We start from the raw sequence: 26,605 nt of genomic DNA on the forward strand, positions 1-26,605 counted from the left end.
AAAAAAGCCACAGGCAAATCAAGATGATGCGGTTACCATAAAAAGGGCAGGGCCGGTGTGACACTTACAGACCAAATCCTCAACCTGGTCACCATTATGTTCCTGCTCTGCTCACTGGATCATAACCCTCTCCCACTCTACGGGCACCAGTCCCGGGACCTGCCTCTGCCCTGACAGGTGGGGTTTATGCCAATCATCCACCTCCATGGGTGAGATCCCTGGTCACTCTAGCATAGTAGTTCTGAGCCCCGGAACACCAAGCCTTATTCCATATCAGTTACATTAAAATTTCTAGGGGTGGGACCTGGTATTTTAAAAATCTGTCCCAATGATCCCAACATGCTACCATGGATGAGAAGCTATGCTCCAGCCAATACCCCTTTACCAGAACTGAAGCCCTGCCCTTAAACTCTACTGTATACTAGATTCCGTCCAGGCACATGCACTGCCCAGACATACGTTTGTGGCCACATGGGTAGAGCCATTCCACCAGGCACTTGCCTGCAATCTTACCAATTTCCCCTAGATTGACACTGACATGAGGAACCTGCCCTTTTCTTACCTTTCCCCTTCCTCCCTCCCAAGGGTGACAAATGGCCTTTTCAGACATTAATGAGTCAGGAGTAAACCAAGTCTCCCTAGTGCCATTTGCATCAAAGAAATGCCTAGAAGAGCAAAATCTTATGTTGGAGAGGATCCACCAACCAACCCTGATTAAAATTCATAACTTGAGTTTACAAAGAATCAGACTGGCTTCACAGAAGGGACATAAGTTAAACATCTGTTCAGGTACAAAGTTTAACAGTTATCCTATAAGCTCTCTAAGAAAAGTGGACAGAAAGACAATCTCACCTAATTTTACAGTAAATTAAACTAAATTAAGCTATGACATGGTGGTTCCCAAATGCCAGTTATCCATGGGTCTGTACTAACATATGTCAAAATCTGTACCGGTTCCTGCCAAAATGAGAAAAATAAGAACAGTGTAGTCAGTCTTTCATAAAGCTAAATGTAACTCCATTTTGATAACTGCCCTTTGTTTTTGAGATTAGTTCGTTCCTTCTCTGTCATTATTAAAGTTATCCATTTTTTTTACATTTTTAACAGAATGTTTATTTTGGAGCAATGTTAGAGTCACAAAAAAGTTGCAAAGAGTTCTAGCATACCTAATCATCCAGTTTTTTCTCTGCTAAGATCTTACATTAGCTGAGTACATTTGTAAAAACTAAGAAACTGACCTCGGTACATTACTACTTACTAGAGTCTGAGCATTTAGATTTTAGCGGTGTTTCTATTAATTTCTTCTTTCTGTTCCAAGACCCAACTCGGGTTACCATACTGCATTAGTTGTCATATTCATTCTCTGTACGGTAACAATGGTAAAGAGAATTTAGGTATCTTGAAAGGGTTGTTTCCTTATATGATGAAAATAAAAGACTGGCAACTCTGTATTAATCCCTAAAATTTGTTTTGTTAGTACACTAGGCTATGAAATATAACTCTAGCAGGAGTATAAATGAATACGTCCTAGATTTTAATTTCACACCATAAATTTTCATTTTTTTAAAAGACCTTATTTATTTATTTGACAGAGAGAGATAGTGATAGAGGGAACACAAGCAGGGGGAGGAGCAAAGGGAGGGGAGGAGCAGAGGGAGGGGAGAAGCAGGCTTCCTGCTGAGCAGGGAGCCCTATGTGGGACTTGATCCCAGGACACTGGGATCATGACCTGAGCTGAAGGCAGACGTTTAACACCTGAGCCACCCAGACATCCCTCACATTATTAATTTTCAAAAAAAATTTTTAAAAACACCCTTACATAATCGGCTTAATTTTAAGTGATTAGAAGTAAATTCTGAAAGATTAGTCAATAACACTTTGCAATGGGGTACCTGGGTGGCTCAGTTGTTTAAGCAGCTGCCTTCGGCTTGGGTCATGATGCCAGGGTCCTGGGATGGAACCCCACATTGGGCTCCTTGCTCAGCAGGAAGCCTGCTTCTCCCTCTCTCATTCCCCCTGCTTGTGGTTCCCTCTCTCATTCTTTCTGTCAAATACATAAGCAAAATCTTAAAAAAAACACTTTGCTATAACAGAAATCTAGGATTCCTTTTTTCTGAGATTGTTCTGAGCTAGCCTTTCAAAGAGGTCTGTATAGTAGACAGCTTTGAAAGATGGAGATATCTTTCATTTTTACTATTATAAAAGATTTGGTTTCCTAAATTCAGAATTTCTCTCTAGTAACAACACACTGTGTGTACAAGTGTCACTTAGTCCTTCCCTCTGTTAACCTCTGGAATCGATGCTCGAGAAACAAGTCTAACAAAATGTTGATGTTCTGGCTACTGCCAATGCTCTGAGTATTGAAGTCCTTTGTCTGTGACCCAAGAGTCTTTTGTCTTCTGCCAGAGAAGAAATTTCAGCAGGCTCACTTATTAACTTGCAAGTAAGATAAAAACTCAGACCTCCACAATTCTGGTAACTTGGATTTCCACTATCCCCTGAAAATTAAGAGATTTGCTAACAGTGAGCCTCTATTCCCACATTTCCATGTTCTTACAGGACAAAAATCAGCTGAAGATGAATAAGGCTCACATTGCCCATTTTACCACAACAAGCCAGTCTCTCATTTACACTACTGGTTGAAACTCTGGATGTTTCTGCTTGCCACCCTATTCAGCAGTATAGTAGTTCAAGCAGCAACCAAGTTATCAGCTTACTCCAAGATCTAGAACTAAAGCATCATTCAAAATCTCTGCACTATTTTAGTATTAACTGATCAGCACTAGGATCTTGTAGCATAGTCATCAATCAAAAAATATTTTAAAACTAATAGAACATCTAGTTGATCAAAAAAAGAAAAAGAACGATTTCATTTAAAAATTGCATGGTTTCTATTAAAGAGAAAAAAATGTATAAGAATAGTATTGTAGCAAAAGTTTCTACAAGAAAGGAACAAAGAGACAGAACTAGAAAGCCACTGGATATAAATAAAGATGATAAGGAAGAGTTAGTCCTAATGGAAGATGGTGAACACCACAGAAAATGAGGGCTATCACTTTCTTATGAGCTTTCTGGTTTAAAAAAAAAAAATCCCACCAGGGACCTAGTGAGCTTAAAATCTATTTTTATTGCTGTGCAGGAGTCTTTCCTCATACTGATTTCCCCCCGGTAATGTCAGCTAAGGAAAACAAGGTATGAAAACTATGATAAGTTCCCAGGAGTTCCACTCACAAGCACCCTAAGTGAACAATTTTTAGTCTTTTGAGATGCAATACATTTTCAAAATGTACAGACTCCCTTCTCCTCTTGTCTGTCAGCCCAGGCACCTCCAGCCCATATTCTTAATGTTTTTACATTAGTTAGAATCAAAACATGTACATTAGTTTCCTAGGATGGTCGTGACAAATTACCAAATTACCTGGGTGGCTTAAAACAACAGAAATTGGTATTCTCATAGTGCTGGAGGCCAGATGTCTGAATCAAGCTATACCCCCTCTGAAGACTCTAGAAAAGAATCCCTTCTTGCTTCTCCCTAATTTCCAGGGGTTGCCAACAATCCTCCATGTTTCTTGGTTTGCAGACACACCTCCTCCAATCTCTGCCTTGTCCGCACGTTGTTTTCCCTTTGTGTGTCTGTGTCTCTGTCTAAACTTCCCTCTTACAAGGACACTGGCCATAGGATTAGGGCTCTCTTTCCAACTTGATTACATCTGAAAATATCCTGTTTGCAAAAAGTCACATTCACAGGCAAGAGGGGACATGAGTTTTGAGGGGACACTGTTCGATAGAGTACAACTTCTCATCAAGTGACCGCTTAGATTTCTAAATCCAGGGATTTTGCCTCTAAGAAGATTGGATTAGTGGAATAAACTGGAAGTGTCTAGCTTCATTCATCTAATAAGAATAAGATCTACCTTAATTACCTCTAGCCAACCATTCATTCTAGTTTCCTACAGCTTCATTCAAAAATAGTCGCCATCATTTTCACACAAGTAATACGGTAAATCTGACCTTTGGTTCAAGCTTCCCAAATTGCTTATTTTTAACCAGAAAATAGACAAGAGAAGATATTCTTTAGCTGTCAGGTAATTATAAAGAGTCCATCAATAAAACAATATCTTATTAGACTACTAAAAATTTTTAGGTTCCCACAAATGCTCCTGTGCAACAAATTACTGTAATACAAACAGTACTTACGAGGTGCTCTGAGATGGAGTTCTAAATTGGGAGAATGGAAAATCAATGTGGCCCACATACAGTAACTATATAATTACAAACTCATGAAATTATAACTCTTTCCAGGAAATTATTACATCATTGTATCTTTTTACAAATAACAGAAGTTTAAATGTATTGCTCTATATGAATTTTTTAGCCTAAGAAATGTATATTTTCTAAAACCTTATTCTGTAGTAGATGTCTTAACATTAACAGAGAGAAATATAATTGATTAGAGGATAGTTATACAAACAGAAAGCATATTTGGCATTCCTACAACAAAGGAAGAAAAAGATTATGTTCCAACTGAAAAGATTTTTTTTTTTTGTCTTTTTTTTTTTTAAGGAAATGTAACTATATGGGGGTCTAGGGTAAGGAAAAAAGGACAATTCTCCCCACTTCTAGCATGAATGTGTCCTACTGAATTTCACTTCCATTCTATCATTCTCCCATTCACTCCTTTTCTGAAGAAGTGAGAATAAACAGGGAAACCTTCTAGCTACCGAAAGAAGACTGCATTGCAACATCTCTTCTCCCTCTTAGACCCTGAGCCTCAAGCACTGTGCTCAAGAACTCAACACCAGTATGCAGTCTTCCTTCCCTGGATGATTCTGAATTAGCCCAGGGCTGATTTAAGTGTACAAACAGAGGGTTGGATTCCTAAGGAGGAACTTCTCAAGCAATGCCCTTCAGAAAGACAAACTTGTATTTAAGGCTGTGTGTGATAGAAAGGGACACCTGGGTGGCTCAGTCAGTTAAGGGCAGCCTTCGGCTCAGGTCATGATCTCAGGGTCCTGGGATCAAGTCCCATGTCTGCTTCCTTGCTCTGCAGGGAGACTACTTCTCCCTCTGCTTGTGTTCTCTCTCTCCCTTTCTGGCAAATAAATAAATAAAATTCTTAAAAAAAAAAAAAAAAAGTGATTCCAAGCATGGAAAAGTAAAGTGGGTTTGGTTTGGTTTGGTTTTTGTTTTCCAGCAACTATTTCTATGGACACAGGTTGGTCATTTGCCATTTTTCTTATTTTTTTGTAAAATGAGGAAGGGAGTTAAATTAGGTGGTATCAATGACTTGGAATTTATTTGTTGTTGTTTTCGGCAATCTGTTTTTACTTTAATTAATTAATTGATTGGTTGGTTGATTTAAAAAAAAATCAAGGCTTACCAACCTTTTTCTTTTAAATTCCAGGCCAACTTCCAAAAAAACAATCTTACACACAGCACTTAGCATAAAGCAACAAAACTAAAATCCAGTAACAAAGATGCTCATGTTTGGGAATATTTATTTATTTATTTATTTATTTTTAAAGATTTTATTTATTTATTTATTTATTTGAGAGAGAGACACATAGTGAGAGAGGGAACCCAAGCGGGGGAGTGGGAGAGGGAGAAGCAGGCTCCCTGCTGAGCAGGGAGCCCGACGCAGGGCTCTATCCCAGGACCCTGGGATCATGACTTGAACCAAAGGTTGATGCTTAATGACTAAGCCACCCAGGTGCCACTGGGAATTTTTAAAGGTTTAATATAAAAATTCTAAGTAAGTTGTAAATTGTTTCTATTATCTAAATAATTCATGAGTCATATAAAAGTCATGTGTTAATTACAGAAAAAATATACATGGACAAAAACAACAAAAAAAATCTAGGTATCAGAACTTCATGGATGCTGCTAAAATACTACCACGAGTAGATTTTACATTCCTAGATGTTTATGGAAAATAGAAGTGATAATGAATAAGTCAAACATTTAACTCAGTAAGTTATGAAAAGAACACAAGCACATGATTTTAAAGTAAAAGGAAGTAAACATTAGTAACAGAGGTAAAGCTGATTCTTTGAAGGAAATAAAAAGTATCTATAAAAAGTGACGGGACTGACCAAGTAAGAGTAAAGGCATAAATAAACAGAAATGAAATAGGAGACACGGATACAAAATTAAGACTTCAAATACCTTGAGAAGATTTGAAGCAAATGTAGCAAAAGACTAACATGCTATGTATACACCTGGATATGTTATAACAGTGTATGCAATTCTGAATGTTTTAAATATTTCAAAATTATAGAAATTTCTATACACAGGTCATTTGCTGATATTTTATGCCTTGAAATTTAAAATTAACTTAGCTGTGGCTCTAATATACCTTGGAGAAGGAACATCTGTGAATGTGAGCCCCAGCACCGATGATGGAGTTAGCATTAGATGAGCGGGTGTGAGGCTCACTATCTGGTTTTCAGATTTCCTGTTTATTTATAATTATACTTGGACTTATAGTTATATTTGTATTTGTATTTTTTTTATTTTTTATAAACATATATTTTTATCCCCAGGGGTACAGGTCTGTGAATCGCCAGGTTTACACACTTCACAGCACTCACCAAAGCACCCTCCCCAATGTCTATAACCCCACCCCCCTTCTCCCCCAGCAACCCTCAGTTTGTATTTGTATTTATATACTGCACCTTTTATAGCAGGGGGAATACTATGCTCTCTCAGACCTGGCCAAACTGGACTTCTCCCCACAGAGTACTAGGTGAATGGGAGAAACTACTCAATTTCCTGATGCTAGGCTTAATTCATTCACTTACTTTTTGTTCAGCAGATATTTATTGTCTTCTAGGTACACCAAAAGCTGAATGCTACACCTACAGTATAAATTTCCAAAAGAGCTTACTCTTGGAGTAGCTTCTCATGGAATTGAGAGTCCAGAGGCACAGATGATTGTTTTATTAGGAAGCAGAGCGTGAAGAACAGCTTTGGTTGATCCTGCTGTGCCTCCTGTGTCCTCAGCAGGATCAGAAATTAGCAGAAAGAATGGGCAGAAGCCACCAAAGGCTTAGCCAGAAATGTTTTACAAAGTGCCACTTTCCCTTAATAATATCAAAATTAATATTTGTGGAGCATTTCCCATACCCAAAGCTCTGGGTACACGTTTGTTTTCCTCATTTAATAGATGAAGACACTGAAACACAGGAGGAGAAAGTACTGTCCAGGGCCATACAAACATGAACTGGCAGGGTCAGGATGTGAATTCTGGTCTGTCTAGCCCTAACAGAATTGTCAGTCTTTAAGATTTCCTGCGTCCAAACTTTAGACCTGTCCTTAGACTTGAAAACAAAACAAGTGCTCAGTTACATCTGTTAACACTACTCAAGAAAAATAATTTAAAAATCTTTTTCTTAATCAAAAAAGTAGTATGAAGAAGCTCAAAGAAAGATAGCAATTAACTCTACACAAAAATCTAATTGCTGGGGCGCCCTGGGTGGCTCAGTGGTTTAAGCTCTCTGCCTTTAGCTCAGGTCATGATCCGGGTGTCCTGGGATCGAGCCCCGCATCGCTCAGCAGGGAGCCTGCTTCCTCCTCTCTCTCTGCCTGCCTCTCTGCCTACTTGTGATCTGTCAAATAAATAAATAAAATCTTAAAAAAAAAATCTAATTGCTATGTGGAAAACCTACCGACCCCACTCAGAATTACCAGAGCAACTATTCTGCCATCCAGAGACAATTACAAGTACTATACTGCCCAGGTTTTTTAGAATATCGAGAAAAGAGAGAAATCAATGTGTGAAGTCCAAAGGGGGGACTGGCCTGATTCCTGCAGGTCACATCTCATTTCTTTGAGTTGAGGCTCTGGTCAAAATACCATACCCCTGCTCTGATGCTGTCCACCTCTTACTCTATCAACCCTCTCTGGTCTCCATTTCTCTCATGCACCTATATCCTACAGCAAGGCCCCTGGACCCTTACAAGTGCTAATTTCACTGCCTAAAAGCTGTTCCCCTCCCACTTAGCTTTCAAACTTCAGAATTAATATCATTTCCCTATGGAAGTATTCCCTGGCCAAGCAGACTAGGTCAGGTCTCCCATCAAATGCTTTCAGGACTATGTGGACCTAATTCCCTTTACAGCTCTTTCATAAATGTCATTTTAAAAAGCTCTTTTGGTAGGGGCGCCTGGGTGGCTCCGTGGGTTAAAGCCTCTGCCTTTGGCTCAGGTCATGGTCTCAGGGTCCTGGGATCGAGCCCCACATCCGGCTCTCTGCTCAGCAGAGAGACTGCTTCCTCCTCTCTGCCTGCTTCTCTGCCTACTTGTGATCTCTGTCTGTCAAATAAATAAATAAAATCAAAAAAAAAAAAAAAAGCTTTTTGGTAGCAATGCGGTATTTTCATTATGCCTGTCATCCCTACTAAACGACAAGTTTTACAAGAGTGGGAATTGCATCATACTATTCATAGCCACTTCCCTGAGCTAATGGCAAGCATTCAACACACAGCTATCGAATGAAGGAGGATTGAGAACATAGGCAGGGTATCTGAGAATTTAGGCTTTTTTCTACTCTGTCATAAATCTCTCATGTCAGCTTTCCTATTCATTTAAACTCCAGTTTCCTAAATTTTTAGAAGTTTTCTACAAGGATAATCAAGTCCACTTGCATCTACCTCCCCTTCTACCTCTTATATACAACAAAAAGGATGCTTTGATAAAAACATCAGCAGACCCCAGAATAATCACCCTCCAAAATGGCTGTAAACACTCAAACCACTCAATGGTGAGGTACTTTTTACTCTACTCTTTATTACCTGTTTTGTTTTATTTTGGGGTTTTTTGTGGGGGGGGGGATGGGACAGAGGGATAGTGAGAGAGAATCTTAATCAGACTCCATGCCCAACTCAGGGCTTGATTTCAGAATCCTGAGATAATGACATGAGTCAATATCAAGAGTCTGATGCTTAACTGATTGAGCTACCCAGGCGTTCCTACCTGTTTCTGTTTTTATAGTGGCCATTTATTTACTGGAAAATAGGAGTTTAAAAAAAAAAAAGGAATAAGGAAATAGCACTAATTTAGGACAACACCAGGAAATAATGATTTTTTTTGCTTCAAATGAGTTTCAAACTTGTCAAAAATACTTCCACAACTTCTTATTCAATCATAATTACTCTAACAATTCACTCTAATTTCAAAAACATTTGCAACAGTCGATTTATACAACACTGTATAATGAAAAGTTAATTCTTTAACTAGGATTAAAGTAGGAACAATATATTCTATTACAAAATAGTTAATTGGTTCCAAACATAGAATACCATTAGTTAGTGCTACTTTTAATTTTGTTTTAATTTATGGGAACATGTCTTTTTAAGTTTATGGATAACACCTTGAACATTAACAGATGAAATAATGATTTCAATACTTATTTGGGAAAAATCTTAACCCTAGAATGAAAATAAACAGGACTTTCTACTCAAACTGGATACAAACAGAGCTTTGAAAGAGAATTCATGCTGACACCAGCTGTCACTTTTCATTTTTCCCTGCTCCCAGCACGAAGATACTTGACCTGTATAAACTGGTAATGGGCCAATATATTTCCTTCAGGCTACAGAGTTAAGACTACTTGGAATCTTAACAATGCCATTAAGGTAGCTGATGCATTATACATGATGATGGACATAGAGCAACCTTGCTTCTGTCCCAAGGGAAAGCAAAATTTACTTAATCTGCACAGAATTTTCTCCTATAATGCAAAGAGAATCAAATCAAGAAATCTGAGACCTTCCTGAAACCACACTGATTACAAGACGGCAGAGGAGCATATGTCTGCATAAACCTGCCAAGGGGAAAATGCACACATTGTCCAGCTCATCGAAAAGATACTAAATAGATGACTAGCCATGGCTAAAAAATAATGCTGGGAGACATACCCAGAAGAACTATACATGTGGGGAAGAAACAAACACTTTACTAATTTTTACATTTAATTTGTGTAGCTCTTTTATTCCTCGTGTGTGTGTGTGTGTGTGTGTGTGTACGCACGTGCTCACACGCTGGGGAAGAAAGGAGGATGGGTACTTTAAAGTGCCGTGGCAGAAATACAACCAAATATCTTCTAGTCTGTTGGCAGGATGATGATGTGTTTTAGCTTAGTTACTCTTGTCCATAAAACTTCACATTCTTCCAGATGCAAGCAAAAATACACATATGCTTAAGATGGGCCTAAGAACTGAAGCATGTGTCTGCCATGTGTGAAACAGCTACATATTTCCAACAGTTAGAGCTCAGGAGCCGTGGCAATTCCCCGTGCTGAACAATACTCAGTCCAGCCTCTACGGAGAACAAAGAAGGACTAAAAATAAACCCCAAGAGAGAATGCCTGAAAAAACAAGGCTTCCTGAGAAGGCATTTGGTTTTCTTTAGAAGAACAGAAATTTCTATTTAGAATAATCAAAACTCACTTCAACCAAAGATGACATCTTTGTAATGTATGTCTTACTAAAACAAACTGCTAATGTCGATGTAACTGCAAATGGTAAATTGGGGTGTTCTGACTTAAATATGTGCATTCCGAATCCTCTGGTATTGTGATCGTTTCCATAGAGAAGGTAGACAATAGTGGATTAAAGCAGGAACTCCGGCTTCAAGTTCTCCGACAAGTTAGTTAAACTATCTGTGCCTCAGTTTCCTTGCTGCAAAATGAGGACAGCAATGGTACTACAGGAGGACTAAGTAACTTGGCATATGAGATGAGTACCCAGCACAGAGCAAGTACCATCCCAGCATTTGCTGCTTCTCCGGCTGCCACCAATTCTTCTGCTCTTTTATTCCTCAGTCCAGTTACCCGTACTGACACCATCAGGAGATCTTTAGGATTCAAAGAGGTTTAGAATGTATGAAACAAGAGATCCCTGATGGTAAAATGAGCACTTATGGGCTCGTAATAATTAATTCGTAAAAATGCAAAATTTTGAGAATGATATAGAACAGAAGGACAGCAAGTCATTTTATTTTTTAAACTCCATTAAGGTGAGCACAAGTAGCTGGAGAGAACATGCCACCAGTAGCTTTAAGGGAGCAAAATAAGTTTAGCTTTGTAAGAACTGGTAACCTCTTCCCAAGAGCTAACATTTAATCACTGGCAGCAGTTACTCATTACTAAAATTTAGCCCTACAGACAGCAATGAAAACAGACTTCATACAGGACAGCAACACATGGTAATTATCAGTCAATAAAGCCAGCTGACCAGGATTCCCATACACTCACCCTCCAATGTATGGCTTTTACAGCTACACTTTTGTTCATGATTTAAAATACTTTAAAATACATATATGCGGGGCGCCTGGGTGGCTCAGTGGGTTAAGCCGCTGCCTTCGGCTCAGGTCATGATCTCGGGGTCCTGGGATCGAGTCCCGCATCGGGCTCTCTGCTCGGCAGGGAGCCTGCTTCCTCCTCTCTCTCTCTCTGCCTGCCTCTCTGCCTACTTGTGATCTCTCTCTGTCAAATAAATTAAAAAAAAAAAAAACATATATGCAGATATCGTGGCCTTGCAGTAACAGAAAAAACTGATGAGGCTTCATTCTGATATAATCCACTATTTAAAAACAGAAGTATTGAGCAGCAGCCCAACCCTGCTGGGCCAGAAGAATGAGGTTTCCTGTGCTGGATCTATTTGCAATTCTAGAATCATCTCTGCACCAGGAGATTCTAGAATTAAATCCCACTACCATCCCCCATTACTCAGTTCAATATTATCTTATTAAATTACTGGAAGATTAACCCCACATAGAAAGTCTAGATTTTATTCTTTTTTTTTTTTTTAAGATTTCATTTATTATTTATTTGACAGAGATAGACAAAGCGAGAGAGGGAGCACAAGCAGGGGCAGTAGGAGAGAGAGAAGCAGGCTTCATGCAGAGCTGGGAGCCCAATGTGGGGCTCAATCCCAGGACCCTGGGATCATGACCTGAGCCGAAGGCAGATGCTTAACAACTGAGCCACTCAGGTGCCCCTCTAGATCTCATTCTTGTAGACTCCTACCATCCTGAGGTGTTTTTTTTTTTTTTTTAATTATGTCAGCAGTTAGAGGCTAATGAAGTCATTAAATATAATAAAATTCAAAACTAGTTATCCACAGTTGGTTATCAAATATTCATGGATAAGAAAAATACATAGAACAAAAAATTTTTAATATTATAAATATCTTTTTATTATTGTTACTTCTTTTAAAATTTAATTTTTTTTCAGTGTTCCAAAATTCATTATTTATGCACCACACCCAGTGCTCCATGCAATACATGCCCTCCACAATACCCATCACGAGGCTCACCCCACCCCCCAACGCCCTCCAAAACCCTGTTTGTCCAGCATGGAGGTTCCTCAAAAAATTGAAAACAGAGCTACCTTATGACCCAGCAATTGCACTACTTGGTATTTACCCTGAAGATACAAACATAGTGATCTAAAGGGGCACGTGCACTTGAATGTTTATAGCAGCAATATCTACAATAGCCAAACTATGGAAAGAACCTAGATGTCCATCAACTCGATTCACACACACTCAGTTTAAAAATCTCCCTAACAGACAAAATAGAGACCCAAACCCACTTTGGTTTATGGCAAATGAGCTGTATCTCAATAAAGTTATTAAAAAAAAAAATCCCCATTATCATGGCAGCAGGATCCCCACCCAAAAGGACCAACTAAGGGTCTTTGCCTGATAGTCTGCTCCTCAGCCATCCTTAAAATGCACAGCACTAAGTTACTTTACTAGATAAAGGCCTTCCCTGTTTCCACAGAGCCAGGGGAAATGTCTGATCCTTGGATTTGAAATTAAAGGCAATACAAGAGCTTACATGACAACTTCTACAAACAGATCCGTTTAAAAAGAAATTCTCTCTAAACCAACCTCCCAGACCACCCGCCTTGATTACTGTCTAGATAACTGAGTATTATTCCCTTATCCAAGAGTCTGTGAAAAAGCTACTGTAGTGAGAATTCAAGATAGAGAACATGTTCCTCAAATGCAAAGGGAAGTTGTTAATAAGAAGTGCATTTTGGAAGAGAAGTATTGTTGGTGAGTCCTCCTAAAAACCAACAAGCAAGCAAACAAACAAAAAACCCAAGATTTTAAAAGGCTTCTGTATAGATTACTTGTCAACAGTAGCTGTTGCTTGCATTTATGTCAAAAGACAACCTCAAAATAAAGAGATTACTTAAAAGCTATTTGAAAACAAAACAAAACTAGTCTTTTTCAGAAGATTCATCACCAATGGGATGGCATGGGTGTCTCTGTACTAATGCACACAGCAAAATTTACTCCACACCCAAGTCTGGCTCTGCTTTTCTTCTTCATTGCTTACTCTTCTGGCATCTGTAAGGAAGAACCAAGATTCTGGATGGAAACGCAGTTTTGAGAATCAATAAGGAAACTTGATATCCAGGATAAGCAAAAGCAGATTAACCTCTCTGTGCATCTTTTCTGCTGCAATAAATATATATAATGACACTGTGGCAGTTTAATAGCCATTTTTGTGCTCCTATGGCCAAAAAAAGAAATAGTTCAAGCATTTTTTTTTAAAAGATTTTATTTATTTATTTGACAGAGAGAAATCACAAGTAGACGGAGAGGCAGGCAGAGAGAGAGAGGAAGGGAAGCAGGCTCCCTGCTGAGCAGAGAGCCCGACGCGGGACTCGATCCCAGGATCCCGAGATCATGACCTGAGCCGAAGGCAGCGGCTTAACCCACTGAGCCACCCAGGCGCCCTAGTTCAAGCATTTATGTACCCTTCAATTGTATGCAATGAATTCAAGAAAAATCCCTATTTCATAAAACGATATGTCAATGTTGTATCATTATAAAAAGCAGAGTATTCAGAATGCAGTCACCAAACTATAACCTATATTTTAAATAAACTAAATCGACTAATGACAAACTGAGAACATTTTTTACTTAAGAAAGAAGTCCACAATATTTTTTACCACCCTATTATTATTTGAGGGGTATTTTTTACAAACAAAGTAAGTTAAAAGATATCTTAAGAAACATTATTTAATATATTACACAACTTCTAAACTATTCAAGTGTTGATTATTATGTTCATCATGGAGAAATCAGAAAATGAGAAATGAGGAAGCTTGAATACAATTCAAGAAAACAAGCCATTATCTATGGATACTGTTTAGGGTTATAGCAGCTACAAAGTTAGCATAAATCAGGAAGGTCAGTGTTGTCCTAAAAGTCAGATATTTAATCGTTTCTAAGTGATCTCTTAAAGCTGTTCTCCACTAGAAATTTTTTTCCTTCTTTGGCACATTCATTGTAGAAAGCAAAAAGATTAAGGCGGGATAAGAAGAAAAGGTATCTCTTTCAAGAAAGAAGAATGAGCTAGAAATCTGACTCAGAAAAATGAGTGCAAAAGGAATCTAGAGATTCAGCCTGTAGCATATGCACCTGCTGGTTAAGCTGGGGATCTTTCATGGAGCTTCAAACCCAGGGAGGGAAGATGGATGTGAACAGCAGGAGAAAAACTATTTGGTAAAAAAAAAAAAAAAAGAAAGAAAGAAAAAAAGAAAAGAAAAGAAAAAAAGAATTGGGGCTTTCGCCTTGCTTCTGTATCAACTTTACTAACATTCTATTTTCAGAGTTATCAGGAGCCATTTTAATTTGCTCAGAAAATATTTTTAATGAAGGGATGCCTGGTGGCTCAGTTGGTTAAGTGTCTGCCTTTGGCTCAGGTCACGATCCCAGGGTCCTGAGATTGGGTCCCATGTGGGGCTCCTTGCTCAGGGGGGTGTCTCCTTCTCCCTCTGCCTGCTGCTCCCCCTGCTTGTGCCCATGCTCTCTCTGTCTCTTTCTCTCTGACAAATAAATAAATAAAATCTTAAAAAAAAAGACAAAAAATATTTTTAATGAAAATTACACCGCCATTCCACTAAGAAAATGTTCCCTTGAGTCATAATAACCTCTCCCACCCTCAAGGAGACACTTTCTCCTCTGATACCAGCACCCCAACACACAGCACTCTCCACATCCTTTACCTTTTTCTAGACTTCAACCTTGGTCCACACTCCTTTGCTTTCTTACCATCTTTTTATTGCCCCTATGGACATAATTCAAGACAATGATCCTTGAGTGCACGCAATTCACTTACACATACGATGGACAGTAACCTGTTGATTGCCAGTCAAAGTCAATGCTGTGTAAAAGGCATCTCTGTATACACCTATCCTCAAGGATTAGGATTTTGACCCAAAGACAAGCTAGGAGTGCTCACATATAGTAGAAATAATTTGAACTAATTAGACACTTAGCAGCTATTACTTTTGATTATTATCATAAGACATAAAAAAACTAACTACTCCCCAAAAACCTGTTAGAACAAATGATACTGGTGACTGGTCACAGTCTTTCACTGGTAATAAATATAATAAGTCCTATGTCTATACCAAGCCATCTGTTTTTACGTTTTCACACAAAGGAAATCTGCCTCATCCCACATCTATACACATTCTTGGTATAAAGATTTAGCCATTCCTTTCCTAATGTTCTAAAACTCATACTATGACTATTTTCCTGAGATATGAAAAGTAAAACAGGCTTTGTACTGGATGTGTCTCTACCATATTTTGCCTAAAGCAATGGACATTACTAAACAATTACCTGAACACATGACCAAAGTTGAGAGAAATACATAAAGGGTCTTTGAATAGACCATTACTTTAGCTGAAGAATAAGACTATAAAAGAGTAATTGCTAGATACATCCAAAATGAAATAAGTATGTATAAAATAAGTCTAAATAAAATACATTTCTGTCTTCATGGCTAGCCTATCTTACATAATACAGAATTTATGGTAGATAATATGGTGTGAGAGTCTGCCTGGGAGTTAAGGAACTTAAATGTTAACTGTGGCTCTACTACTCTTTACTGTGTTATCTTCAGCAAATTATATAACCTCTCTATACCTCAGCTTCCTGTCAAGTTTCATAATAATTATAATCACAGGTCGTTTTGAGCATGCAATACACATGAATTCATGTGCCTGTCACATCATGAGCAATAAATACCAGTGGTTACTATTATTAGTATTATAAAACTCATTAACTAGAGCCTATGTAACTGGCAACCAATTAAGTTGAATACTGGCAGTCTTTAGCTTCAAGAAAAAAAAAAAAAAAAGCTAGCTAACTGTAAAACTGCAAACTGCATGGTTTAGACTTATTTGCTGCTACTTGTCAATCCCAGCTCACTTTGTCTTAAGAATCTAAATCTACAGTTCATCACAGTCAAAATAAAAAGACAGTGTTCCCTAGATGTTCTGATAGATTGAAACTTAAGGTTAAAATTGTCTTAGAAGTTCATATTGAACCCATAAAAGTTCTTCCTAAACTAAGGGGCAAATTTAGAATTTAATTTTTAAATGAACTGGAAATAAATGTAAGGGAAAGACGAGATTAATAATGTCTTATTAAAGGAATAAAAATCTCTCTTTTTTCCCCCCACTTAAATCTTTTATCTTTGTAAACTTTGAAGAAAAGATTTTAATAGAACTTTAAAATCGGGATTATGTATCTGTCTGACTGGAATAAAACTACCTTCAACAAGGCATAGAATGTCCTTGCTGATAATACAAATCACTATCTTATGGGAAGACTGACATAGATTTTATTTTACTCTAAATATAACATTGCAGTCAACAGCAAAATTCAGACTGTGAACCACATAGGATAAACAATTGATTTGTTGAAGAAACAACATATAAATTGCAAGGGAGAAGGAAAAAAAAGAAAGATATGGAGAAACCAACAGATTAAAAGAGACTGTCTTAAAACTCATTAACTGGCTCACTTCTCCCTCTCCCTCTGCCCGCCTCTCCCCCTGCTTGTGCTTTCGCTCTCTGTCAAATAAATAAATAAAATCTTGAAAAAAAAAAATAAAACTCACTAAAAAAAACTTCAGATAGGCAAATTAAACTGCAGGAATACAAGCTCATGTGATAACGCAATAAGCAAAAATGAGGAAATTACAACCACTGAAGTCAGTGGGGGTTATAGGGTACTCACTTTAGCAATTTCTGTGTCAGTGTTACATTTTACAATTTAAAAAGGTTTTAGGGGCTCCTGGTGGCTCAGTCAGTTAAATGTCTGCCTTCAGCTCAGGCCATGATCTCAGGGCCCTGGGATCCAGGCTCCCAAATCAGGCTTCCTGCTCAGTGGGGAGTCTGCTTCTTCCTCTGCCCCTCCCCCCTCACGCTCCTGTGCATGCTCTCTCTCTCAAATAAATAAAATTTTTTATTTGTTTTAATTTAAATATAATAAATAAAAAGGCTTGAAAAAAGATTATCGCAATCTAAAAGATTCACCAAAGTAGCTATTCCATGCAAATGTATTCCTTTTCCCACATTCATACTCACACCCTTTAATAAATGCATTGCACCTGAGTTTCACAAATAAAGGTTCCATGACACCTGAGCAGAGTCATTTACTAGATTGGTATCTAGCCATTGTTTAAACCTGGCCTAATGATTTTTTTTTTTTTAAGATTTTAATTATTTATTTATTTGAGAGAGAAACAGAGAGAGACTACAATCAGGGTGAGGGGCAGAAGAAATCTCAAGAAGACTCCTTGCCCAAAGGGGAGCACCATGCAGAGCTCAATCCCATAACCCCAAGATCATGACCTGAGTTGAACTCATGAGTCAGATGCATAACAGACTGCACTACCCAGGCGTCCCGATCTGGCATAATGATTTTGCTTTTGATTTTATATCATCAAAAGAAGTACAGCTTTGTCTTTATTTCACATACCCTTCATTTATTTCACTTCCAAAAGAAAGGCCAATTTTAAAAAAATTAAAAAACACAAGGTGCACCTGGGTAGTGCCGTCTGCTCGGCGTGGGACTCTTGGCTTCAGCTTAGGCATTCACCTCAGGGTTGTGAGACTGAGCCCTATATGGGGCTCCATGCTCAGTGCACTCAGTGTGGAGTCTGCTTGAGATTCTCCCCCCTTTCCCTCTGCCCCTCCCACTCATGGTCTCTGTCACCCTCACACTCTCTAAAATAAATAAGCCTTTGAAACAAAACAAAACAAAACAAAAGCATGGCCCTCTTAGGAAAGGTGTTATGGGTTTAATTTTATTCCTCTGAAATTCTTATGTTGAAGTCCTAACCCCTCAGGTACCACAGATTATAATTGTACTTGAAGATATAGTCTTTAAAGAAGTAATTAAGTTAAAATGAGGATGTTTGAGTAGGCCCTAATCCAACATGAGGAATAGTTTGTTTTAGGAGAAGAAACCAAGGGCTCCTGGGTGGCTCAGTCGGCTGGGCATCTGTCTTTGGCTCATCCCAGGGTTCTGGGATGGATCCCTAAATCAGGCTCCAGCAGGGAGCCTGCTTCTCCCTCTCCTCTGCCCTTCTTCTGCTCCTGCACTCTCTCTCTCTCTCTCTCTCTCTCAAATAAAAAAAAAGGAAGAAGAAGAAATTAAAGCACAGACAGATGCAGAGGGAAAACCATGTAAGGCATAAGGAGAAGGCACCATCTAAAAGCCTCAGAGGAAACCAACCCAGTTGACACCTTGATCTTGGCCTTTGAGCCTCCAAAATTGTTAAGAAAATACATTTTTTAAAAAGATTTTATTTATTTATTTGACAGAGAGATGGAGAGGGAGAGCACAGCAGACAGAGGTAGAGGGAGAAGCAGGCTCTCCACTGAGCAGGGAGCCCAATGTGGGGCTCCATCCCAGGATAGGATCATGACCTATGGTGTTGAGCCGAAGGCATGACCATGAGCCAAAAGCAGCCACTTAACAGACTTAGCCACCTGGGCACCCCAGAAAATACATTTCTGTTGTTTAAGCCACTCTGTGGTACTTTGTGATAGCAGCCTTAGCAAACTGATACAGAAGGTAAGAAAAAAAAATTTTTTTTGAAAAGGTAGTAGAAAGAAAAAAATATGAAATGCTACAATTTTCACTCCTAATGTATAGTGAAAGAAAGGCTTGAGAAAATTCCGAGTCATTAGTAAAGAAAAGAGAACAGACTCCATGTAAAAAGAAACACCCCAAACAGCGAAGCACAAAGGGCACAACACAAGGGAACCAACAGGAAAATAACTGGCTACTAACTCATTGATGGGGCAGGGTTCAGAGCTTTCAGTGTGGTTCCTGGAAAAAACCCAGAGGAGAATTTTGAGTTAGATTTTTAAATGGATTAGAAACAAATGGAGGTGATGGGTGAGATCCAAGTGGTTTTCTTAAAGGGAAAAATGTCTTCTGGCCTTCGAGTTTGATTGAAGGGTGGATTAATTATTTCCCTGATTTAATAGGCTTGGGGGGTTAGACAAACCATCAACTAAGAAAATGCAATTCTCAGACTAGAAAATCAGCAAAGACGGCGCAGAACATCAGAGCTCTAGGTGTTATACATACCCACGTTGCCTAATGATCTGAGTGGAGTAAGCTTTGTTGATGAAGTACAAGTTTCCTGGAAAGGATATTACTATAGCAACAGCAGATAGTTTTCTGCTAATCTGCCCTCCATGCCTATAGATGTACTTCCTCATTCCACTGACAGGCAGAAATGGAAATACATAGTAAACTGTCTGTTTCTTTTCCTCTTTAATTTAACAAAGGAGTAAGATACACTCTGCATTCAGAAAAGCATCCTACAAAATAAGAAAGTGAACCAAATAAACAGGGAAGAGAATAGAAGCCCAGAGCTTCTAAATAGCAGTTATTTTTTTTTTAACTCCAAACAAAATGGCACTATTCTCCTATGTTAGACCTGGGAGAGTCCTGACATCCTTTCTGCAGTAAGGCAGTGCAAATACATCAACCAAGTCAGTCTTAACAAGTTTAGAGTAACTTTCTGGAAGGATTGTTATAATTATAATAATTAGTTCACTTGTAAAAATTAACAGATTTTAAATCTTTATCGGAAATGTCTATACATTGAAATTTTGCTTGAAAAGCAAGATACTATAGTACAGGTATATATGATAGCAATTATACAAAAAATTTAAATATGTGCGTAGGACAAAACAATACTAAAAGGACATACAACAAAATGAAAACAAAGTTTACCTCAGTGATGAATTTAAGGGTGATTTTTCATTTTTCCCCACTTTTTTTCTACTTTTAAGTTTACTAAAATGAGTCTGTATCAAATTTATATTCAGAAAAAGAAAATAAATATAAATGGAATATAATTCTGATAAAGCAAAACAAATAGTACAAACATTGTTCAGAAGAAATTAAAACTTGGCTAAAACATCGTACTATATACAAGGGGCCTAAAGAAAACCCTGGGAGGGATTCAGCCTCACCTGTCCTCAGATGACATCATCAGTAGCCTGGACAAAAACATACATTCCTATGCCTACAATTGGAAGAGGATTTTATTTACAAATTTCTTTTCAGAGCTTACCTGAAATGAACCAGTGTCCTGTGATTTCTCTCACCAGGGATTTAAAAACCCCCGGGGCTTTCCCTACAGACCTAATAAATTTGCCATTTTATCAGGGGAATATTTTTTTTTAAAAGAGATTTTATTTATTTATTTGACAGATGGAGATCACAAGAAGGGAGAGAGGCAGGCAGAGAGAGGGGGGGAAGCGGGCTCCCTGCTGAGCAGAGAGCCTATTCGAGGCTCGATCCCAGGACCCTGGAATAATGACCTGAGCCACCCAGGCGCCCCAGGGGAATATTTTTTTAACTGAATGCAAAGTCATGTATCTATCCTGGAACCAAGATTTTACTTCTTATTTCTCAGGGCTAACCTTAAAGGCAAATTCAGAAATTATTTTCTGTGACATATTCTAAAAAAATAACCCTTGTGCTACATTAATCCCATAAAACACAACTCCAGGGGAGTCTGGGTGGCTCAGTCTGCTGAGGTCTGCCTTTGACTTGGGTTGTGATCTCAGGATCTTGGGATCGAGTCCCACATGGGGCTCCCTGCTCAGCAGGAAGCCTGCTTCTCCCTCTTCCTCTGCCACTCTCCTTGCTTGTACTCTCTCTCTCTCTGATAAATAAAATCTTTACCCAAAAACAAAAACATAACTCCAACAATTCCTACCAGCACACTAAGAATTCTTTCTCTGATAACTGAAGGCTTTTATTCACAAATGGGTGACACACTTTCTTGAAAAAATATAAAAGCCCTAAACTGTACACTTAGAAGTTTCAGTGAAAATTAAAATCAGAATCAGTATTTTAAAAATTCTCAAAAGATTTCCCCCACAGGGAGACAATTTTACTTACTTTAACTTCCACTGTCTTCCCTCCATGTTCAACATGTCTCTCTACGTATTCAGAGGACAGCAAATCGCTGTAACAGACAGAAACGATGATTAAAGAGGACCTTGAAAATGTAAATCATCTGAAAATTGACAAGTTTACACATACCAGCTTTATGATTCTTTGGCTAATATTTTAAAACAAAAATAAAACTTTATGAGTCTCTTTCTCTCTCTTTCATTTTCTCTCTCTCACAAACACGCACACACAGATCCTAGTACTCCTCAAAAATGATGAGCTTAATCACCTGTCATTAACCTATTCCACTGACCTAGGTCAATGGTTCTAGGAAACTACCGTAAGCTCAACATTATTCCTAAAACATCTTATTCTTCCCATTTTTACTTTAGCTTTTACCAAATAGTTCTGATTTACTACCATACTTTACCATTTTTAATGTGCGATATTTTAACCTAGCAAAATATTCCTTTTCATCACAAAAACATTAAAAGGGGGCAAAGAAAGGTGGAGAAAATGAGAAGGAATATGCCTTGAGCATTTTTAAATAATCCTTTTTGAAATCTCTCCTAATCAACCTTCTTGTACAATTTAAAGATGTTTACATCTTCTTAAATATGCTTTCCTTTAATTCCACACATATGAAAAAATTCCCTCTTTAATAGTGGTGCCTCCAGACACAACTTCCATAAAAGTCTTAATGTCTCCATATTTTTAAAGCACGAAGACATAAATAAAATTAACATCATTAAATAAAAATAATTATGAAGTGATTAATTTCTTTTTTTAGGATTTGATTTATTTATTTGAGAGAGGGAGTGTGCAGCGAGAGAGTCAGCAGGAGCAGAGGGTAAGGGCAGAGGGAGAGGGAGAAGCAGACTCCCCACTGAGCAGGGAGCCCCATGTCGGGCTCAGTCCCCAGGAGCTTGAGATCATGACCTGAGTCAAAGGCAGACGCTTAACCAAATGAGCCCCAGAACTTATAAATTCCTAAGTTTATTCTGTCAATGGATATTCAGCTAACTAGAAAATCTTTTTCACAGTGCCCTGCAGGTTACCATACTAAAATTATCCCAATCATTTAAAAAATGTGAATTTTGGGCAACGGGGTGGCTCAGTTGGTTAAGCAACTGCCTTCAGCTCAGGTCATGATTCCGGAGTCCTGGGATCAAGTCCCAGGTCGGGCTCCCAGCTCTGTGGGGAGTCTACTTCTCCCTCTGACCTTCCCTCCTCTCATGCTCTCTCTCTCTCTCAAATAAACAAAATCTTTTTTAAAAAATGTGAATTTCTGGGACGCCTGGGTGGCTCAGTGGGTTAAGCCGCTGCCTTCGGCTCAGGTCATGATCTCAGGGTCCTGGGATCGAGTCCCGCATCGGGCTCTTTGCTCGGCGGGGAGCCTGCTTCCCTCTCTCTCTCTCTGCCTGCCTCTCTGCCTACTTGTGATCTCTCTCTGTCAAATAAATAAATAAAATCTTTGAAAAAAAATGTGAATTTCTGGGGCACCTGGATGATTCAGTAGGTTAAGCATCCAACGCTTGATTTCGGTCCAGTCATGATTTCAGGATCATGAGATTGAACCCTGTATCAGGCTCCACACTAGGTGTAGAACCTACTTAAGATTCTCTCTCTCCCTCTGTCTCCACACCCCCAACCCTGCTATTGCATGCAAACGTGCTCTCTTCCTCTCTCTTAATCTGAGCACATAGGCCTGCCATGATAAGCACCAAGCCTACACTGGCTTGAAAGGTAAACAGAATGATCAAGCATGTGTTTTATTAACAGAGGTACCATAATCAATTCCCTACAGTATCTGATCCCTACATTACCCTTTAGGGGACCTATAATTATAGTATAACTCCTTGTTTCATATATCTTTGGAATACATTTTCCTTCTGATGTTATGAGGGAACCAGCTAGGATGCTCAAAGCTGCAAGCTGTAGAAAACACAACTAAAAGTGGCTTAAATAATTTAGTTTATTTATAGGACATTTATATCTTCTTTCTTGTTAGAAATTCCAGGACAGGTGTAATGTGAATTTGCTTCTGTAGATCTGTTAGATGAATAAATTTGAAGTTTACAAAACATATGCCAACACTTCTAATATATTTTATTTTACTTTTTAAAGATTTTATTTATTTATATGGCAGACAGAGATCACAAGCAGGCAGAGAGAGAGTTGGAAGCAGGCTCCCCACTGAGCAGAGAACCCGATGCAGGGCTTGATCTCAGGACCCTGGGATCCTGACTTGGGCTGAAGGCAGAGGTTTTAACCCACTGAGCCACCCAGGCACCCCTACTAAGATATTTTAAATATAGATGAGTAACTAGTAAACAAAATTTTGTTAGAGGTGACAGAATGCATAGAGTGGGTAAGTGTAACTAAAAAGATCACGTATGTATTACATGTTGATAGAAAGGGATGGGTGACCAAATGATATCTAGGTAATAAATGTTTATGATACAATAAATACACAAAAGATACTAAATATCCAGGATACACTATACATAAACACTATTTATGAGATCTTAATTCAATCACCTATTGGTGACATCCAGGGCTTCCCAACTTCCATAGTACTGACACGTTGGGCCAGATAATTATTTGTCTTGGGGAGTATCTTATACACTGTAGTATGTTTAGCAGCATCCCTGGCCTCCCTCACTAGGTGCCAATAGCATCACACAGACTCATCAGTCATGACTATCAAAAATGTGTCCAGACATTGCCAATGCAGGCTTGGGGATAAAACTGCTTTGGTTAATAAACACTGATGACACCCATTTTTACCCCATGTATTCTTTGCCCAAAAACCACAAACAGAATCCATTACTGTTCATCTAGCTCCCCAGCAATTTACAGCTCCCAACCAAGCCTACTTATCTCTGTGTAACTCAGAACCGGGAAATGGGCATCATTAAGCTTCAACTACCTTCCACCTATGGAGCTTGCCCAAACCTCAACTCTGGTCCTTGAAAACATCATCAGCAGGGAAGGCAGATACAGCAGGGAGAGAAGCAGAACTTATGAACACCATGCACTCCAGGTTTAGCTGGAGGGATCCCTTCCCTCCAACTTGGACCCTATAGTAGGGATGATAACCTAACCATTTCTTTCTTCTTGCTTCTCACCATGTCCTTCAAGTTAATTTAGCAAACCACATGAGTTGAAGATTTTAATTTGGCCTGTAGGGGCTAGCTTACCTGGTAGCATACTTGTGGGCTATTACCTATTCCATCAAAATAATTTTCCACCAAACAACAGTGATGAGGGAGCAGGTGGCTGGCTGAGGACAAAGCAAGTGCTGGCGCCTTGCACCCCCCCCCTTCATCCGCTCCCCTCCATAGGTGTAGCATTCCTCAGGCACCCCTGACTGCCATAAAATGATAAATAGTTAACTTGCTGAAATCACAATCCTGCAAGACAGGAGTCTCCCTTGGTTTGCAAATTTCCTTGAGATTACAACAAAGAAGTTACCTTATCAATAGCCCAATCTCCAAGGACACAGAACTCAGTTTCTCAAGCCAAATGTCACCCTCCCCTCCATAAAACCTAAGGAGGCGGAGGTGGAAGGAAAAGTAAATAAAGTTAAATTTCTTCTAAACCTAAATCTCATTAACAAGGATGCTTGATAGCAGGAATGTAACATTCCACCAGACTCCTAATTGTCTTTACTTGATAGCAACTAAGCCTTCAATATCCTGATAGTATTCTTTGCCCCAATAGCCCTTCTGAACACCCCTTTGTCCTCACCTACCCAACTCCTGCGTATATAACCAACCACCCCTCACAACCCGGGGCAGCCGCATCTCTGCCTGCCCACGGGCCCTGTCCCCGTGCTCTAATAAATCACCTTTTGCACCAACGACGCCTTAAGAATTCTTTCTTTCGTCGTCGGCTCCGAACCTCCTCACCCCACCGAACCTGACTTAGGTTCTGGGACTTCATCAACAGGGAAGTTCCAGAGTTAGTTGGTGTGGTGGCTCAGTACATGGATGTGAGCTCATGTTCATGGTGCTCCATCACCAGTATCGTGAGTGACCTGTCCTCTTCACTAGCTCTTGTCATAGCCCTAGCATGGCTACTGCAGTTCAAAGCATCTCACGTAAATAAAAATATCCCAGGGAAGAAAAGCCCTGTATTTCTTGAATCAGTAAACTCTACACAAAAGCCCCTAGCATCCATCTTCTCAAGTATGTTTTGCCAGAATTACCTTACTGGGCCTCACCAAAACAGATCCTTTGACTGGCACATTTGCTTTTGAATGATCACTTTCCCTCTCCAGAGCCTTGCCTGAGCATCATGAGTACTCAGAGAGAGCTGAACAATGTTGGGGGAAAGGAGGGTGGGGGAGAGAATAGCTATTGTGCAATCAACCAACAGCTGTCTTTCTTTTCTCCTTCCTTCCTTCCTTCCTTCCTGTCTCTCTCCCTCCATCTTTCCTTCCTTCCTTCCTCTTTCTTTTCTTCTCATGGGGATATAAGATAGTATTTCACAAATTCTAAAGGACTTCTAACAAAAGGACTTCTAACAAAAGCATGATAGAAATCTGCCTCGAGCAAGACATGTCATTGTTCCAGCATCCACATCTCACCTGATTACCCGCATCCATACCCTACACAGGAGAGCTACCAGCCAGATATTTGCGAAGAACAGGCCCCCAACCTTGCATCAGTCTCAACTTCACAGAAGTGGGGGAGGAAACTGGAATACAAAGGCAGTGTTTACTAGCAGAACCAACTATTATTCCCTCTCTTGGGAATCTGAACAAGGGAATTCACAAAAAAAATCATTCAAGGAAAGAGAGGCAACAAGTGAAAAATAAACAGACACTTGAGAGACACAAAGTTGTGCCAGTGGGGAATACCAGAGGGAAAACCCCCAAATCTCTGCTGCTTAGGTCCTGGGATCCAGAAAAGCCCATCCCTGATGCTGAGTATCTCTGGGATCCTTTCTCCATCAGTCACATTAGTAAATCCCCATTATCAGAGCTAGCCTGAGTGAGATCAAAAGCAATTAGGTATAATATCATTTAGAGAAGTCATAGTGGTAGTAGTAATAACAACAATAATTAAAAAAAAAAAAAACTTTTGAGTCTTCAAGGTTTTCAAAGTTCAAGGGAATATTTTCCTTTGAATTATAAAATCCAGGGATTAAGAGAATATGAGTCACCACATGAATGTAATTACAGCAAAGAGAACCCTCTGCTCAGGAATTATGCAGCTATTTCAATCAAGCCTCCATACCTACAAGCAGTGTTAGAAAGGGCTCCATGTAATTTAAACTAAAAACAGCCCAGGCAATTGGGTTTTGTTTGTTTGCAGTATTGTGGAAGTCTGCTAAGTATTGTTATTTTAA

General features: G+C 39.0%; 1 protein-coding gene across 30 annotated transcripts in view; it reads right to left on the bottom strand.

Moving 5' to 3' along the window:
• ADAM22 (ADAM metallopeptidase domain 22) overlaps positions 1 to 26,605 on the bottom strand; it is a 232,637-nt gene that overhangs the window by 95,361 nt on the left and 110,671 nt on the right. For all 30 annotated transcript variants that reach the window (XM_082692347.1, XM_082692344.1, XM_082692343.1 and 27 more), the window contains exon 4: positions 21,254 to 21,320. In XM_082692347.1, coding sequence (XP_082548473.1) covers positions 21,254 to 21,320 — 67 coding nt within the window. The remainder of the gene's footprint in view (positions 1 to 21,253; positions 21,321 to 26,605) is intronic.

The sequence above is a fragment of the Mustela nivalis genome, assembly GCF_964662115.1.
Source record: "Mustela nivalis genome assembly, chromosome: 12".
Taxonomy (NCBI): Eukaryota; Metazoa; Chordata; class Mammalia; order Carnivora; family Mustelidae; genus Mustela; species Mustela nivalis.